The sequence below is a fragment of the Mya arenaria genome, chromosome 14 (genome assembly GCF_026914265.1).
Source record: "Mya arenaria isolate MELC-2E11 chromosome 14, ASM2691426v1".
Lineage (NCBI taxonomy): Eukaryota > Metazoa > Mollusca > Bivalvia > Myida > Myidae > Mya > Mya arenaria.
The window spans coordinates 45,278,091-45,294,952 of NC_069135.1; the positions used below are offsets into that span (position 1 = coordinate 45,278,091).

The following is a 16,862-nucleotide window of genomic DNA, read 5'->3' on the forward strand; positions in this document are numbered from 1 at the left end:
ACATTTTGCTTAAAATGAAGACTTATACAAAGACTTTTATTTTACTACACCATTTTAAATGAAACATAAGGCAGTCTATGTCGTTTAAAGAGCCCCGCCTTTGTGTTTTTACCTGAGTTTGATAAGCTGATTAGTTTCATCAAACACTTCGCCAAACCTGTTTTCGAAATAATGTTTCGACAGTGCTCCGTTAGACGGCCGTTTTATGAAAAGGTTTGTCGAAGTGTCTAAAGAAACTAAACTCTCAACCAAACTCTGGTAAAAGACCGAAGGCGGAGCTCCGTAAGCGGCCTACTTTTCGTTAGGTTCTATACTGGAGTTGACATTGGTGCAGTGGAACCCAGCCTGCTCATTGCATACATTGCATGTTACAGTTCTCCCAAGAAGCTTTGTCCAAAATTGTTTGAAAAAAAATACTAAGTATTACATATAAGTTGAATGAAGTATAAAACACCGAATGAAGTGTTTTTATTGACTTTAAAGCGAAGCGAAGCAACATTGATAACAAAAAAGGAATCCAAATCATTTTGCTTGAAATAGTTTATTGAACTAAGGCAAGCGTGCATTCACCTTGTGTTAGACTGTATGGCTTAATTCATGCATGGCAGAACGTTAATTAAAAAAGTTTGTTCACAAGTAGAAGCTCGTCAATACAACTTGAAAAGATGGACGTTTTGTAATGTATCTGCAATGAAGTATTGGACACAATACATTAAACAAGTTGATATTGAAGCATCGTCGCCACCAACGCTTCACACTCCAAACCCTATCCATTATTCATATTCAACGAAACATTGCACGTTCAAAAAAAAAACGCTATGCCATGGTAACGTTATAACGTTCATGCAATCTCCACATCAACAGAAACGCTTTATTTAACTAAGACTCAAGCAATCAGCAAATAGCTGCCGCAAATGGGTTTAATGAAACTCTTACTCGACACTTACCCCCTAACTGTTCTAGTTATCAAAACTACAGACCCTCTTAAACTACAGACCCTTTCAAACTACGTACGGACCCTCTTAAACTACAGACCCTCTAACATAACGGACCCTCTTACACTACGGACCCTCTTAAACTTTAGACCCTCATACTCTACAGACCCTCTTAAACTACGGACCCTCTTAAACTACGGACCCTCTTACACTACGGACCCTCTTACACTTCAGACCCTCTTAAACTACAGACCTTCTTACACTACGTACGGACCCTCTATCACTACAGACCCTCTATCACTACAGACCCTCTTACACTACGGACCCTCTATCACTACAGACCCTCTATCACTACAGACCCTCTTACACTACGGACCCTCTCAGACAATTTAGTCAGATATTAGGATTGTACAGTACAATTAAAACGAAATGACCTCTGTTATTTATTTTTATTATTATTATTATTATTATTATTATTATTATTATTATTATTATTATTATTATTGTTATTATAACTGTTGTTGTTGTTATATTCTTTAAAGCATTTAAACGCTTTGTAGTCTCAAACCAAACACGCTATTAAATTATATTTTCTTTCGTAATGTTTGAAATGCTAGCGAAGAATGTAAAAATTATTTGATGGAACTTCAAACAATTATAATAAAACACCTGAAATACTTTGTTAAATTATTTCAAAAAAATCTCATTTTCTTCTTATGACAAATTCGATTGCTCTCAAATAGATACATTTCGCATAAGTGCTCGTTTGTGTCCATCATTTCATATTTCACTTGGCATAAAAATATTAGATATCCTTGTCAGACTTGTCAATACATGCCAATACATGATAAATCGGTTTCTTTTCAGATAACATTGGGTGCCTGTCGTATTGTGCAGTCACAGCAGCAAAATGCGATGTGAGAGACTTTGTTTGAAATCACAGCACAGGAAAAGGATTACATTCAATGAAATGGAAATATTGACAGTTTGCTATTAAGTCTTTTTTATATCTCCATGCATTGATTGAAACGTTTCCGCTGTTTAAAGGAACTTATCAACAATAAAGACAGTAAACACGTGGTGAGTTTCTCAATACCTGAAGGATTCTTGAAATCACTTACACTGTATCCAGACAGCTTCAAACGTCTATATAAACACAGGAGAAGAACCAAAACGCCCCGGAATCGCCATGACTGAAAATCAATCCCCGCAAGCTTCTGACGGGGTCATCCTGGGCTCGAGCCGAGAGACTGCCCCCCAAGAGGAGAAGATATCGTTCTGGAAACTTTTTAAGAAACATAAACTCTCTGTTCTAGTTGATTGTCTAGTATTTGGCATATTTGGCATGGGCGTGGCCTTCCTGGGTCCCACCCTCTTTGATCTCGGATGTCAAACGAAAGCAGACCTGAAGCAGATGAACTGGGTGTTCTTTGTGCAACTCCTGATGACAATGATTGGCTCCATCTCAGCAGGATACCTGACAGGAAGGTAGGTACACACTCAATATATCTCTCATCAGTGTTGATGTCACTTTCTTGAAAATAATCAGTTATTGCTCGGTGGTACACGTTTTGAAGACCAGTTTACCAGTGACACGTGCTCCTGGCGCACGACATAGTTTACTTACATTTAGATATGCACTCAGTATGTCACCAAAGATGAAGATGAATCTAAGATCAAAGCTGACTGATGTCTTCGCAATGGAGCTAAATTATTGAATACTAGTACACAGACAATTCTAATAGTATACGAAACTGGAATGAGCAGTAGGTTTATATGTGGGTAGGTGTCTTTGTGTTCAGAAAATAACAACAGCAATTATGATTATTCAGGGGCAAACATGGCTTATGAGATCATGCGACTTATCTTTGTGCGCAAATAACTCTCAAGATTAAATGCGAACTATTTTTATAAGATGCTTATACGTTTATGCGTAATAATTGTGTGCGAAAACACCTCATAACATTAAATCCGACTTATTCTCGTGTACAATGGTCTTTTGAGATTACGGGACACATTGCGATTAAAACGGCTAATAGAGTGTGCGATTCATTTTTGTTGGAAGTTATTCTCTGACATTTAATATTGATTTTTTTATGAATTTGTTGTCTGGAAGGAAATCAAGCATTGGTAACATGCTTGTTGTCACCATAGTACATGCTTACGCAGTTACTTAGAAATGTACACACACAATTAAACCAAAGAAGAAGCCCTTTCGCTGTTTGTTGAGCACATGTCCTTCGAACGTTTACTCGTAGTGGAGGCACTATCTTCTCTGCAACAATAATTCAAACTCCATTAGCGCGTTATGGGGACTGAAGATGACTTTTCATCGATTTGAGACTTGCCTGCTGGAGGACTTACTAGTAAACCTTGTTATCATTTCTGGATCCTAAGCTTATGATATTAAACGATTATCTGGGCACCGTTGGGCAACCTGTATCAAAAGACATACTTATGGTTCATATGTGTGATGGTTTAGACATCAAGAAATGTATACATAACTTTCGTTAGAAGTCGCACCGGTTATTTTGAATGAAATAGTTCTGCTTGTCAAATGCATGCAGTACTTTTGAATGGTTTCAATACTTCACCAATTGCCTCGATTTGGGGTTGATGTTTTGTATTTATTGACTGAATTCACTACAAAAATGTCAGCCAGACTATCCCCTTTTCTCTAGAAAGCCTTTGTAAATGGCAAATGTATATTAGTATATGATCTCAGTTCATTTGTATTTACTTTTTTTGGAAATCAATTTCATAGTCAGATAAATATATGAGTTTAATAAAATGTTTGAATGACGTTTCTGTTCCGAGATCATAAAATCATGCACATGTATCTCAAACTACTGAGTCATGCACATGTATCTCAAACTACTGAGTCTTACACATGTATCTCAAACTACTGAGTCTTACACATGTATAAATCAAACTACTGAGTCTTACACATGTATAAATCAAACTACTGAGTCTTACACATGCATCTCAAACTACTGAGTCTTACACATGTATAAATCAAACTACTGAGTCTTACACATGTATAAATCAAACTACTGAGTCTTACACATGTATAAATCAAACTACTGAGTCTTACACATGTATCTCAAACTACTGAGTCTTACACATGTATAAATCAAACTTCTGAGTCTTACACATGTATAAATCAAACTACTGAGTCTTACACATGTATAAATCAAACTACTGAGTCTTACACATGTATAAATCAAACTTCTGAGTCTTACACATGTATCTCAAACTACTGAGTCTTACACATGTATAAATCAAACTACTGAGTCTTACACATGTATAAATCAAACTACTGAGTCTTACACATGTATAAATCAAACTACTGAGTCTTACACATGTATCTCAAACTACTGAGTCTTACACATGTATCTCAAACTACTGAGTCTTACACATGTATAAATCAAACTACTGAGTCTTACACATGTATAAATCAAACTTCTGAGTCTTACACATGTATATATCAAACTTGTACATTGTAACACACGAGTTGAATTTGTAAGTGATTGTCACAAAGGCCAGTACTAATTAACTTTACTATAATTTACAATGTAAAGTTGAAATGCCAGACTTACTGCAACAAGTAAACGCCCGCCATTGTACGTAATGGTGAAATGCCAGACTTACTGCAACAAATTATGCCTGCCAATGTACGTTATGGTGAAATGCCAGACTAACTGCAACTAATTACGCCGGCCATTGAACGTGATGTCGAAATGTCAGACTAACTGCAATTAATTACGCCGGTCATTGTACGTGATGTCGAAATGTCAGACTAACTGCAACAAATGACGCCGGCCATTGTACGTGATGTCGAAATGTCAGACTTACTGCAACTAATTACGCAGGCCATTGTACGTGATGTCGAAATGTCAGACTTACTGCAACTAATTACGCCGGCCATTGTACGTGATGTCGAAATGTCAGACTTACTGCAACTAATTACCCCGGCCATTGTACGTGATGTCGAAATATCAGACCTACTGCAACTAATTACGCCGGCCATTGTACGTGATGTCGAAATGTCAGACACGCCGGCCATTGTACGTGATGTCGAAATGTCAGACTAACTGCAACTAATTACGCCGGCCATTGTACGTGATGTCGAAATGTCAGACTAACTGCAACTAATTACGCCGGCCATTGAACTTGATGTCGAAATGTCAGACTTACTGCAACTAATTACGCCGGCCATTGTACGTTATGTTGAAAATTCAGACTAACTGCAACTAATTACGCCGGTCATTGTACGTGATGTCGAAATGTCAGACTAACTGCAACTAATTACGCCGGCCATTGTACGTGATGTCGAAATTTCAGAATTACTGCAACTAATTACGCCGGCCATTGTACGTGATGTTGAACTACGACCAGTTAATGCCTGCCATTGTACGCTTGGTGCTCCAATTTATAACACAATGTAAGCTTAGTAACGAACTATTTGCTGATCATAAATCACCCATTGACATTGATTCCTCTGGGACCAAAGTGATTACATGACAGAGGAAAAGCAATAAAGATAGAAATTAGAAATATATAGATTTACATTATTTAATTCCACACACTCGCAGTTGTGTCCACTGAGCCAGGATAGAACAATACAGTACAGGAAATGTACATTATAGTGTACGTACAACTTTTTAATACTACAAAGAAAACTTCAGAGCCCAGGGGTCAGACATTAAACTGTGAGCTTTTTAAGAAGGCACACTAATCAATGTGCAACAATTTCAACCTTGGACAAAGTGCAGCAATATCAAACTTTCAAACAAATTGCAACAATGTAAACCTTACGACCAAAGTACAACAGTGCAAACCTTACGACCAAAGTACAACAATACGAACCTTACGAGCAAAGTACAACAATGTAAACCTTACGACCAAAGTACAACAATGTAAACCTTACGAGCAAAGTACAACAATGCAAACCTTACGACCAAAGTACAACAATGTAAACCTTACGACCAAAGTACAACAATACAAACCTTACGAGCAAAGTACAACAATGTGAACCTTACGACCAAAGTACAACAATGTAAACCTTACGAGAAAAGTACAACAATACAAACCTTACGACCAAAGTACAACCATGTAAACCTTACGACCAAAGTACAACAAAACGAACCTTACGAGGAAAGTACAACAATGTAAACCTTACGACCAAAGTACAACAATGTAAACCTTACGAGCAAAGTACAACAATGCAAACCTTACGACCAAAATACAACAATGCAAACCTTACGAGCAAAGTACAACAATGTAAACCTTACGACAAAAATACAGCAATGCAAACCTTACGAGCAAAGTACAACAATGCAAACCTTACGACCAAAATACAACAATGCAAACCTTACGAGCAAAGTACAACAATGCAAACCTTACGACCAAAGTACAACAATGCAAACCTTACGACCAAAATACAACAATGCAAACCTTACGAGCAAAGTACAACAATGTAAACCTTACGAGCAAAGTACAACAATACAAACCTTACGAGCAAAGTACAACAATGCAAACCTTACGACCAAAGTACAACAATGCAAACCTTACGAGCAAAGTACAACAATGCAAACCTTACGACCAAAGTACAACAATGCAAACCTTACGACCAAAATACAACAATGCAAACCTTACGAGCAAAGTACAACAATGTAAACCTTACGACAAAAATACAGCAATGCAAACCTTACGAGCAAAGTACAACAATGCAAACCTTACGACCAAAATACAACAATGCAAACCTTACGACCAAAGTACAACAATGTAAACCTTACGACAAAAATACAGCAATGCAAACCTTACGACTAAAGTACAACAATGCAAACCTTACGACCAAAGTACAACAATGTAAACCTTACGACCAAAATGCAACAATGTCGAACATTACATCTAAGCGTAAAAAAGTCAAACAATATTAATATTAAAACCAAAGTGTAACAATATCAACCTAACGACCAAAGCGCACGATCAACCTTACGACCAAAGCGCAACAATATGAATATTACAACCAAAGTGCAACAAAATCAACTTACGACCAAAGTGCAACAATATAAACCATGCGATCGCAGTGAATAATAGTGCGGCAATATCAATATTACGACCAAAGTGCAACGACATTAATCTTACGATCACGGCGCAACAATATCAATATTAAGACCAAAGCGCAACAACACCAATCTTACGATCACGGCGCAACAATATCAATATTACGACCAAAGCCCAACAACACCAATCTTACGATCACGGCGCAACAACACCAATCTTACGATCACAGCGCAACAATACCAATCTTACGATCACAGCGCAACAATATCAATCTTACGACCACGGCGCAACAATATCAATCTTAAGATCACAAGGGCTGACAATTTTGCTGACTATATAAAAATAGCGGGATACCAATACCTGAACAATAACTTTATATAGATAAAAAGGGAGATATTACTAGTGAAATGAAAGTAGTATGAAGACGAAGAGTTATTTTATGTTTCATTAATAAGTACTATTAGTTTGTTAAATATTAGTGTTTTTATTAATAAGTTACCTGTTTTAGGATGAAAACATTTCTGTATTGAAAAAAGAGGTCTTTTGTCAAACATTGCAATACTCTGTTATACTGTGCATGTTAATGGTATTCCTTTCAAAAAACTGCACACCAAAAACAATCTCTATTACATGTCGAACATTCAAACCATTGGGACACTTGTCATCCCGCTGGTTTACCGAGGTCGAGTATCTGTTCTTTAAAGATACTGCTTGTTTAATATATTCAGAAGCCAAGTTCGCTGTAACTGCCCGCCATTGGTTCGACTCATGGCGCTAAGCCGCTTCTGCGAGAGTTGGCTGTTAAATTGGAAATCGAAAACATTGGGTCCTTTGAGACCAGAGTGAGAACTTGTCTGATGAAAAGCGTTAAAGATACAAATTAGAAATGAATAGATAGTCGTACTTGATTAAATTTAACACAACGGTACGTGTTTGTATCATCAGAGCTATGGGTAGCATGCTGCGGTTTTTAATCAAAACATGGTTCGTTATGACGTCAACTCCTACCTTATTTCAACACGCTTTCTATGCCATTGTTGATCGTTGTAGTGGGATTGCCCCCTGCTTTTAATGGCATTTGATTGGGAACGAATTGTTGGTAACAAAATCTGCTGTGAATATTTCATACTGATAAACACTATATTCAAGTCGTTTATGTTATCTTCTTACAAACTCTGACTTTGAGTTGCAATAGTCACTTTTTCATATACGATAAAGTTATGAAGATGGCCGATGATGACGAATAGTAAAGACGTGTCAGTCACATTAAGATTACCGGAAATACAGGAACTTCACCTCAAAGCATATTTGCAATCTCTGGTAATCTCCTGATATAAAACTATTATAACCCATGTAATGTTTTATGAACATGACATCTGTTAGCACACGATTTTACACACTTGGATAAGCCACAACAAGCCACAATCTCTGATTGTGAACTAAACTAATGGAATATAACCAACATATAAATGTGTAAGGCTCCCACTTCACATCAAAAATTGCAACACGACTTCAATGTCCAATGCAACCTAACAAAACGCTAAAGCCACGGTAATGAATAGCATTCACGGAGTCGTTTAAGCCGAATAGAAGGTAATCATCACAATATCAAGATACCTTCAAGCTCTTCATAATATGTTAGTCTACTTTCGATCATATTCTCATATAAACCCTTTCTTAACCAACATACGTGGTCATATAATGGGACCGATTGCATCTCCCGTTTTTAGCCCGATTTTTCATCGAAAAATTACAGGTTATAGTATGGCGAAAACCGGGCGTGCAGGCGTTAACAAGTGTTCGTTAAAAGTTTTTATTACCTGTCATAAAGCCAGTAGTTTTAATCCAATTGCGAGAATACTTGTCTACATGTTCTCTTGAACATCTGTAAACGTGGGTCACATCAGGTTAAAACTAGGTCACTGTGTCAAATTATAAGAAGTTTTTATTCCATGACATTAAGTCAATAGTTTTCTATTTAATTGTAAAGAAACTTTGTTGGATTACGTTGTCTACATGTTGTCTTGAATATTTGTGAATATAGGTTACCTCAGGTCAAAAACTAGGTCACTGGGCCAAATCTTAGAAAGTTTTTATTCCATGTCAAAAATCGATACTCTTTATCTTATTGTGGTGGACATTTGTCAGAATAATTGTAAACACGTTGTCTTAAACATTTGTGAATATGGGTCACTTATGTTCAAAAACTAGGTCACTATGTCAAATTATAAGAAGTCTTGATTCCATGTCATAAAGTTTTTTTGTTTTTTTTTCAAGTGATATGAAACTTTGTCAAAATACCTGTCTGCATGTTGTCGAAATATGTTGTCTTCGTCTGTTTCAAGAACAAAAAGGTGAATTAAAGTCATGTGAGTAAATCTTTTAGAATTCACCAATTAATTAAAATTTGTGCGCTTTCAGCTATTAAATACTCGGTTACAATCTTGTTATCAGTAATTGATATTTTCCATAAATGTATTATTTAGTTAGTATTTAAAGGTTTATCAGTCAAAATTTATGTTTGTTATACATGTGTATGTATTGATTTTGAATAAGAGTGTCACTTTAAGTATGGAGTCTCTTCGAAGAGCGGTGTTGTACCGTTTGGTTCTCCTTTGAAGCACTTTCTCCCCTGAGCCTAGCTTTATTTTACAGCGCTCAATGAAAACAAATAACTATAGGAAAAAGCGGTGCGAAGTTTTATAATGTAATTGTGGAAAATTGATTCATCAATCCTCTGGGATTCGTGTAATATGGTGCATGGCGTTGTCCTCAAATATATAATGACAATCTAATCACTTCCTTCATGTAAATTAATGCGATGCTATTAGTGCTGAGTTACAAGGCTTGTTCTCTTTTCCCTCCACACGAGCAAAAAGGTAATAGGTTGTACTTTATTATTATGTCTGCTAAAACCGACTGATGACTTAAGTAGCTGTATGGATATTACACTACTATACATATGCTGTATGTTCATATATGGTACAACTGATATGATTTGAATGATATACCCCCCCCCCCCCCGATCAATCTCAACTCGTCAATCTAAACTATTTTACCTGATATGAAAAGATGTATCTTTACTTTATCTTCAACCTGAACTCAATAACCTGATTGAATAAAAGCATTTTTATTACGGTAGTTTAGTTTTGATTTAAGCCGTAAATAACTGAAAATAAATTGTATTCTAGTTCACACTAAGCTTTTGTTATTTCAACAATCAAACTGGTCAAAATCAAATCGTGTCACACACGCATTGTGTTATTTATAGCTACAATCTACCATGGTTTAATCAGTGTGTGTATATACCACGTGATAAATTACGTCATATATGCTACGTCGGAAGGCAATATTTTGCTTAAAATGAAAACTTAACAATCAAAAATAACTTTTCTTTTACTACACCATTTTAAATAAAACAAAGGGCAGACTATGCCGCTTAAAGAACACCGCCTTCGTTTTATTACTGATGTTTGATTAGGTGATTAGTTTCATCAAACACTTCGACAAACCTGTTTCCAAAATAATGTTTTGACAGTGCTCCGTCAAACAGCCGTATAGTGAAAAGGTTTGTCGAAGTGTTTTGAGAAACTAAACTCTCAATCGAACTCTGGTAAAAGACCGAAGGCGGGGCTCCGTAAGCGGCGTAGACTGCGCTAATTTTCATTTAAAATAGTGAAGTTATCTTCGTTTAAAGTCTTCATTCGTAGCAAAATATTGCCTTCCGACGTAGCATTTATGACGCAATTTATCATTTGGTATACACACACTGTTAATATGTGGTTTGGTGTAAGAGTACTGTTTTTTTCAGCTTTCTTTTTCAAAACATGCCTCAAAACTGATAGTGTGAAGAAAGGCTAACAAAAGAGCGAACGGAGAGTTATCGATCAAAATTGGTTAAAATAGAGATGACTTAAGAGAAAGAAGGACACCAGTGAGTGAAAACCATAATTGGTTCAGAAACGGTTAAATAGTTAACCGATAAAATCAATACGCAAATCAACCTTCCGTGGCAAACCTCTAGTTGAGGTAGCACTTCGGTCTCGCATCGTCTCGATTCAGTACACAGAGGGGACGAGCGAGTCAAATGTTTTGCGCGGGAAATGGCAATTTTGTGTCAATGTTTTATGAGAATCCAACTTGTAATGGGAAGTAATTGCCGTCAAAGGACTATTAGATTTAAACTGATCCGCGACTATGTAGCGTTAATAGCATTGTAAATGTAGGTATTATTCCCAACGGTATCTTATCTCGAACGGGCACATACCATGTTTAAAAAAACACACACATTTAATTAATGAAAGCAACGGGATTGCAAATGTTCACATCGTTGGCGTGATGTTGAGGTCTCCAAATACCCTTGTTTTTAGACGGTTTGCATGTAAATGGTTTGAATCCCGTTCACGATTGTAGTTTTTGAAATATTTATTTTTAATCTTGTTTCTTGCAATCTCATATCAACATAAAGCACTTTGGAATACCCCCCCCCCCCCCCTCCGCCAACTGTATGTGGTTGGAACCTGTGACATGTGAACACTACCAACAGTGATGTACTGCGACTTTACATGTTCTCTTCTCCGTGCTATGACATTAATGCTGTGTTATTTGTTATGAAGGATTCGTTGATAAAATAATGTCTTATTTGAGTTTCAAGTATATTATTGTTAAACTCGCCCACATGAGACTTAATTTCGTTGGAGAATCACTCTTGGTGGTATAACATAATTTACAGTGAACTTCGTCTACCAGACAAGGAGTATGTTAGAGTTTCGTCTACCAGACAAGGAGTATGTTAGAGTTTCGTCTACCAGACAAGGAGTATGTTAGAGTTTCGTCTACCAGACAAGGAGTATGTTAGAGTTTCGTCTACCAGACAAGGAGTATGTTAGAGTTTCGTCTACCAGACAAGGAGTATGTTAGAGTTTCGTCTTCCAGACAAGGAGTATGTTAGAGTTTCGTCTTCCAGACAAGGAGTATGTTAGAGTTTCGTCTACCAGACAAGGAGTATGTTAGAGTTTCGTCTACCAGACAAGGAGTATGTTAGAGTTTCGTCTACCAGACAAGGAGTATGTTAGAGTTTCGTCTACCAGACAAGGAGTATGTTAGAGTTTCGTCTTCCAGACAAGGAGTATGTTAGAGTTTCGTCTACCAGACAAGGAGTATGTAAGAGTTTCGTCTACCAGACAAGGAGTATGTTAGAGTTTCGTCTACCAGACAAGGAGTATGTAAGAGTTTCGTCTACCAGACAAGGAGTATGTAAGAGTTTCGTCTACCAGACAAGGAGTATGTAAGAGTTTCGTCTACCAGACAAGGAGTATGTTAGAGTTTCGTCTACCAGACAAGGAGTATGTTAGAGTTTCGTCTACCAGACAAGGAGTATGTAAGAGTTTCGTCTACCAGACAAGGAGTATGTAAGAGTTTCGTCTACCAGACAAGGAGTATGTAAGAGTTTCGTCTACCAGACAAGGAGTATGTTAGAGTTTCGTCTACCAGACAAGGAGTATGTTAGAGTTTCGTCTACCAGACAAGGAGTATGTAAGAGTTTCGTCTACCAGACAAGGAGTATGTAAGAGTTTCGTCTACCAGACAAGGAGTATGTAAGAGTTTCGTCTACCAGACAAGGAGTATGTTAGAGTTTCGTCTACCAGACAAGGAGTATGTAAGAGTTTCGTCTACCAGACAAGGAGTATGTTAGAGTTTCGTGTATCAGCCAATGCTTTAGTAAGGAAGTGAATACATGATGAATAATGTCCGTAAATATCTATATTTCTGTGTTTTATATACATGTCATCAAACTATATCCAAAACTGAGTAACAAGTTCACATTTAACATTTCCCCACTATGCTTCTGGCATTGTTCACCAAACAAATTAACCGATGCATTTACTTCCAAAGACGGGCGGTAATTTAATAATACATCGAGGAAGACGTTGTGTGATGGGAAAAATGCTTATATAATCTGATTAGTCTTCGGTATTATATGTCAAACCTGTCTGCGGCAACAAAACAGAAATGTTTTTGCGATCAATTTTAGAAGACTGTTCCATAATAGTTCAAAAAAGTATGACAACGTGTCTGTTAAGTTTGTGACTGCGTAAAATGGCTCTAAGATGTATAACCGATGCAAAGGGTGTTCGGTAAAGAGTGTTGAAAGTGATACCAAAATAAGTGGTACGGCGGTATTCAGACGCCATATAAGGAGTGCTTGGGGGACAAAAGGATGCGTGCGGTACGGAGAGACTAAAAATAATAATTTGTACTCAGACTCCCGAAATTGATTAAAATGATTTGTAACTTCAGGTATATATTGGAGGACCCCTTCTAACGCAGGGGGAACGGGGTTGTGTGTGGTTGGCGTTTGTGTGTGGGGGGGGGGGGGGCGTATAATATGACATTTAATTGCCATTTGCCTAAGACAATAACGTTTCCACGTGGTGTTATCGAACAACATTGTTAAACATGCATTACCTTTAATTAATAGCTTAAATTACCGCTTGCCCAAGTCAGCATTGGAATTTTGGTTACATTGCCGCATAGTCGAGTGTCTGGTGCATCTTACAGTGTATCTTACAGTGAGTGACGGTTTTTCTTGTCATATGAGTCCTGTCGTCCTGCAGCCTGTTTAATCTACCAGCAACATCCGTAGTGGGAAGCAGCCCGGGTTTGCTTCCGTTACTCCGTCCTGTGAAAGACGTTAATTTCCGCCGCGCATATTAATCAGTCTGTAATAGGGGTTTATCAATGGAACCATGGCAGATTAGGCGATTACCAGCTTTATGGTCCGTGTCTTGAATACAGGCTGTACGACTATGCAGACATAGGGGATTATTTATGCCGCCATTCAGATTAAAACTTCTTTCCAATAATGAAGATTCACGACATTTCTATATTCCCTATTTTTTTATAATGAGTGATATACTATACGGGCACCCCTGAAAGATGCACTCCTACTCACAAATAACCAGTATTACAATTAATACAATTGTTTTGTTTTGTTATGGTTACAATTGACTGGTGCATTACCAAAAAAAAGGTGAATAAATATCGAAAACAATGACAGTTATGAAGGATACCGTGTTTAATTTGAAAGAAAGGTACCTTATGAGACGACAGTAGATCATTTTTAACCTTTTAGGACCCACCAGTAATTTGATATTTGTGCGTTTTTAGCTATTAAATACGCAGTTACAATCTTGTTATCAGTAATTAATAGTTTCCATAAATGCATTGTTTAGCAATTAGTTAAAGGTTTATCACTCAAAAGTAATGTTATTATATGTTAAGAGATGAACTATCTCACGACAACACTCGCCTATGTGATGTTTCTAATACGCATGTCCTTCTACGTCATTTAACTACAAAACCATATTATTTAAATGACGAATATTAAACAAAGTAGACATTGACATAATAGTATAATGCTAATACGTATGCTTACATGACGTATATTAATTAAGAAGGAAAAACACGTACATTGATCGCCGTTAATATCGTTAAGATCATGTGACATTTTTTGCTGCAGCTGAAAACACCAGTTACGACATTTAAATATACCATTGAACTCGAGCCAACTGCATACTTGAAGATGGTTTCAACTAGAGTTGTGTATTACCAGAGCCATATGTATTGGCAGCTTGATTTGTGCGATCTTTTTTAATCGGATGTTGGCTGCGAAATCTTCTTATCATGTGTTTTTATCCATTCAAGACTCATATTTATCAGAAATTGAAATCACATGAGGACGGTATTTCCACTTATATGGCATAAAAATGCCAATACGTTGCATTATTATTTGAATCATGCAAGAGTGTTTGCAAACAGAAAGAGTCTGTTTTGGATCACATCTGGGTAATTTGTTATCTTTTAGGAGCCCCCTTATACCCATCGGTAATTACATTTCGCGTTATTGTTTTTTCTGGCACCATACAAAGGTTCGATGACTGTATTAAGGCGAGACTTTCTGATAACCTGTCAAGAACACAACTCTTATTTAGATGGGTGATGATCAGACACGCTTTGTAAACAATGTTATCTCTATAATCTAACGGTACCACAGGACCAATGTAGACGCTTTAATCGAATGATCCTACAGGACCAATATAGACTCTATACTCTAACGATCCTACAGTACCAATATAGACTCTATAATCTAACGATCCTACAGGACCAATATAGAATCTGTAATATAACGATACTACAGGATCAATATAGACTCTATACTCTAATGTAGACCCTATACTCTAACGATCCTACAGGACCAATATAGACTCTATACTCTAACGATCCTACAGTACCAATATAGACTCTATAATCTAACGATCCTACAGGACCAATCTAGAATCTGTAATATAACGAAACTACAGGATCAATATAGACTCTATACTCTAACGATCCTACAGTAACAATATAGACTCTATAATCTAACGATCCTACAGGACCAATATAGAATCTGTAATATAACGATACTACAGGACCAATATAGACTCTATACTCTAACGATACTACAGGACCAATGTAGACTCTATATTCTAACGATCCTACAGGACCAATGTAGACTCTATATTCTAACGATCCTACAGGACCAATGTAGACTCTATAATCTAACGATACTACAGGACCAATATAGATTCTATACACTAATATAGACTCTATACTATAACGATCCTACAGGACCAATATAGACTCTATACTCTAATGTAGACTCTATATTCTAACGATCCTACAGGACCAATGTAGACTCTGTAATCTAACGATACTACAGGACCAATATAGATTCTATACACTAATGTAGATATAACGATCCTAAAGGACCAATATATAATATATACTCTAACGATACTACAGGACCAATATAGACTCTAAAATCTAACGATCCTACAGGACCAATGTAGACTCTATAATCTTATGATACTACAGGACCAATGTAGACTCTATAATATAACGATCCTAAAAGACCAATATATAATATATACTCTAACGATACTGCAGGACCAATGTAGACTCTAAAATCTAACGATCCTACAGGACCAATGTAGACTCTATAATCTTATGATACTACAGGACCAATGTTGACTCTGTAATCTAACGATTCTACAGGACCAATGTAGACTCTATACTCTAACGATACTACAGGACCAATGTAGACTCTATACTCTAACGATACTACAGGACCAATATAGACTCTATAATATAACGATCCTACAGGACCAATGTAGACTCTATACTCTAACGATACTACAGGACCAATGTTGACTCTATAATATAACGATCCTACAGGACCAATGTAGACTCTATACTGTAACGATCCTACAGGACCAATGTAGACTCTATACTCTAACGATACTACAGGACCAATGTAGACTCTATAATATAACGATCCTACAGGACCAATGTAGACTCTATACTATAACGATCCTACAGGACCAATATAGACTCTATACTATAACGATCCTACAGGACCAATATAGACTCTATACTATAACGATCCTACAGGACCAATATTGACTCTATACTTTAACGATCCTACAGGACCAATATAGACTCTATACTATAACGATCCTACAGGACCAATATTGACTCTATACTCTAATGTAGACTCTATATTCTAACGATCCTACAGGACCAATGTAGACTCTGTAATCTAACGATACTACAGGACCAATATAGATTCTATACACTAATGTAGACTCTATACTCTAACGATACTACAGGACCAATGTAGACTCTATAATATAACGATACTACAGGACCAATAGAGACTATGTAATCTAACGATACTACAGGACCAATATAGACTCTATAATCTAACGATACTACAGGACCAATGTAGACTCTATAATCTATCGATACTACAGGACA

The 16,862-nt window shown here is 36.8% G+C and overlaps 1 protein-coding gene across 2 annotated transcripts in view; it reads left to right on the plus strand.

Annotated features, from left to right (window-relative positions):
• The window catches only part of LOC128217974 (major facilitator superfamily domain-containing protein 4A-like), a 74,322-nt gene that overhangs the window by 27,922 nt on the left and 29,538 nt on the right, over nt 1-16,862 (plus strand). For both annotated transcript variants that reach the window (XM_052925457.1, XM_052925458.1), the window contains exon 2: nt 1,803-2,423. In XM_052925457.1, coding sequence (XP_052781417.1) covers nt 2,125-2,423 — 299 coding nt within the window. In that variant the 5' untranslated portion in view covers nt 1,803-2,124. The remainder of the gene's footprint in view (nt 1-1,802; nt 2,424-16,862) is intronic.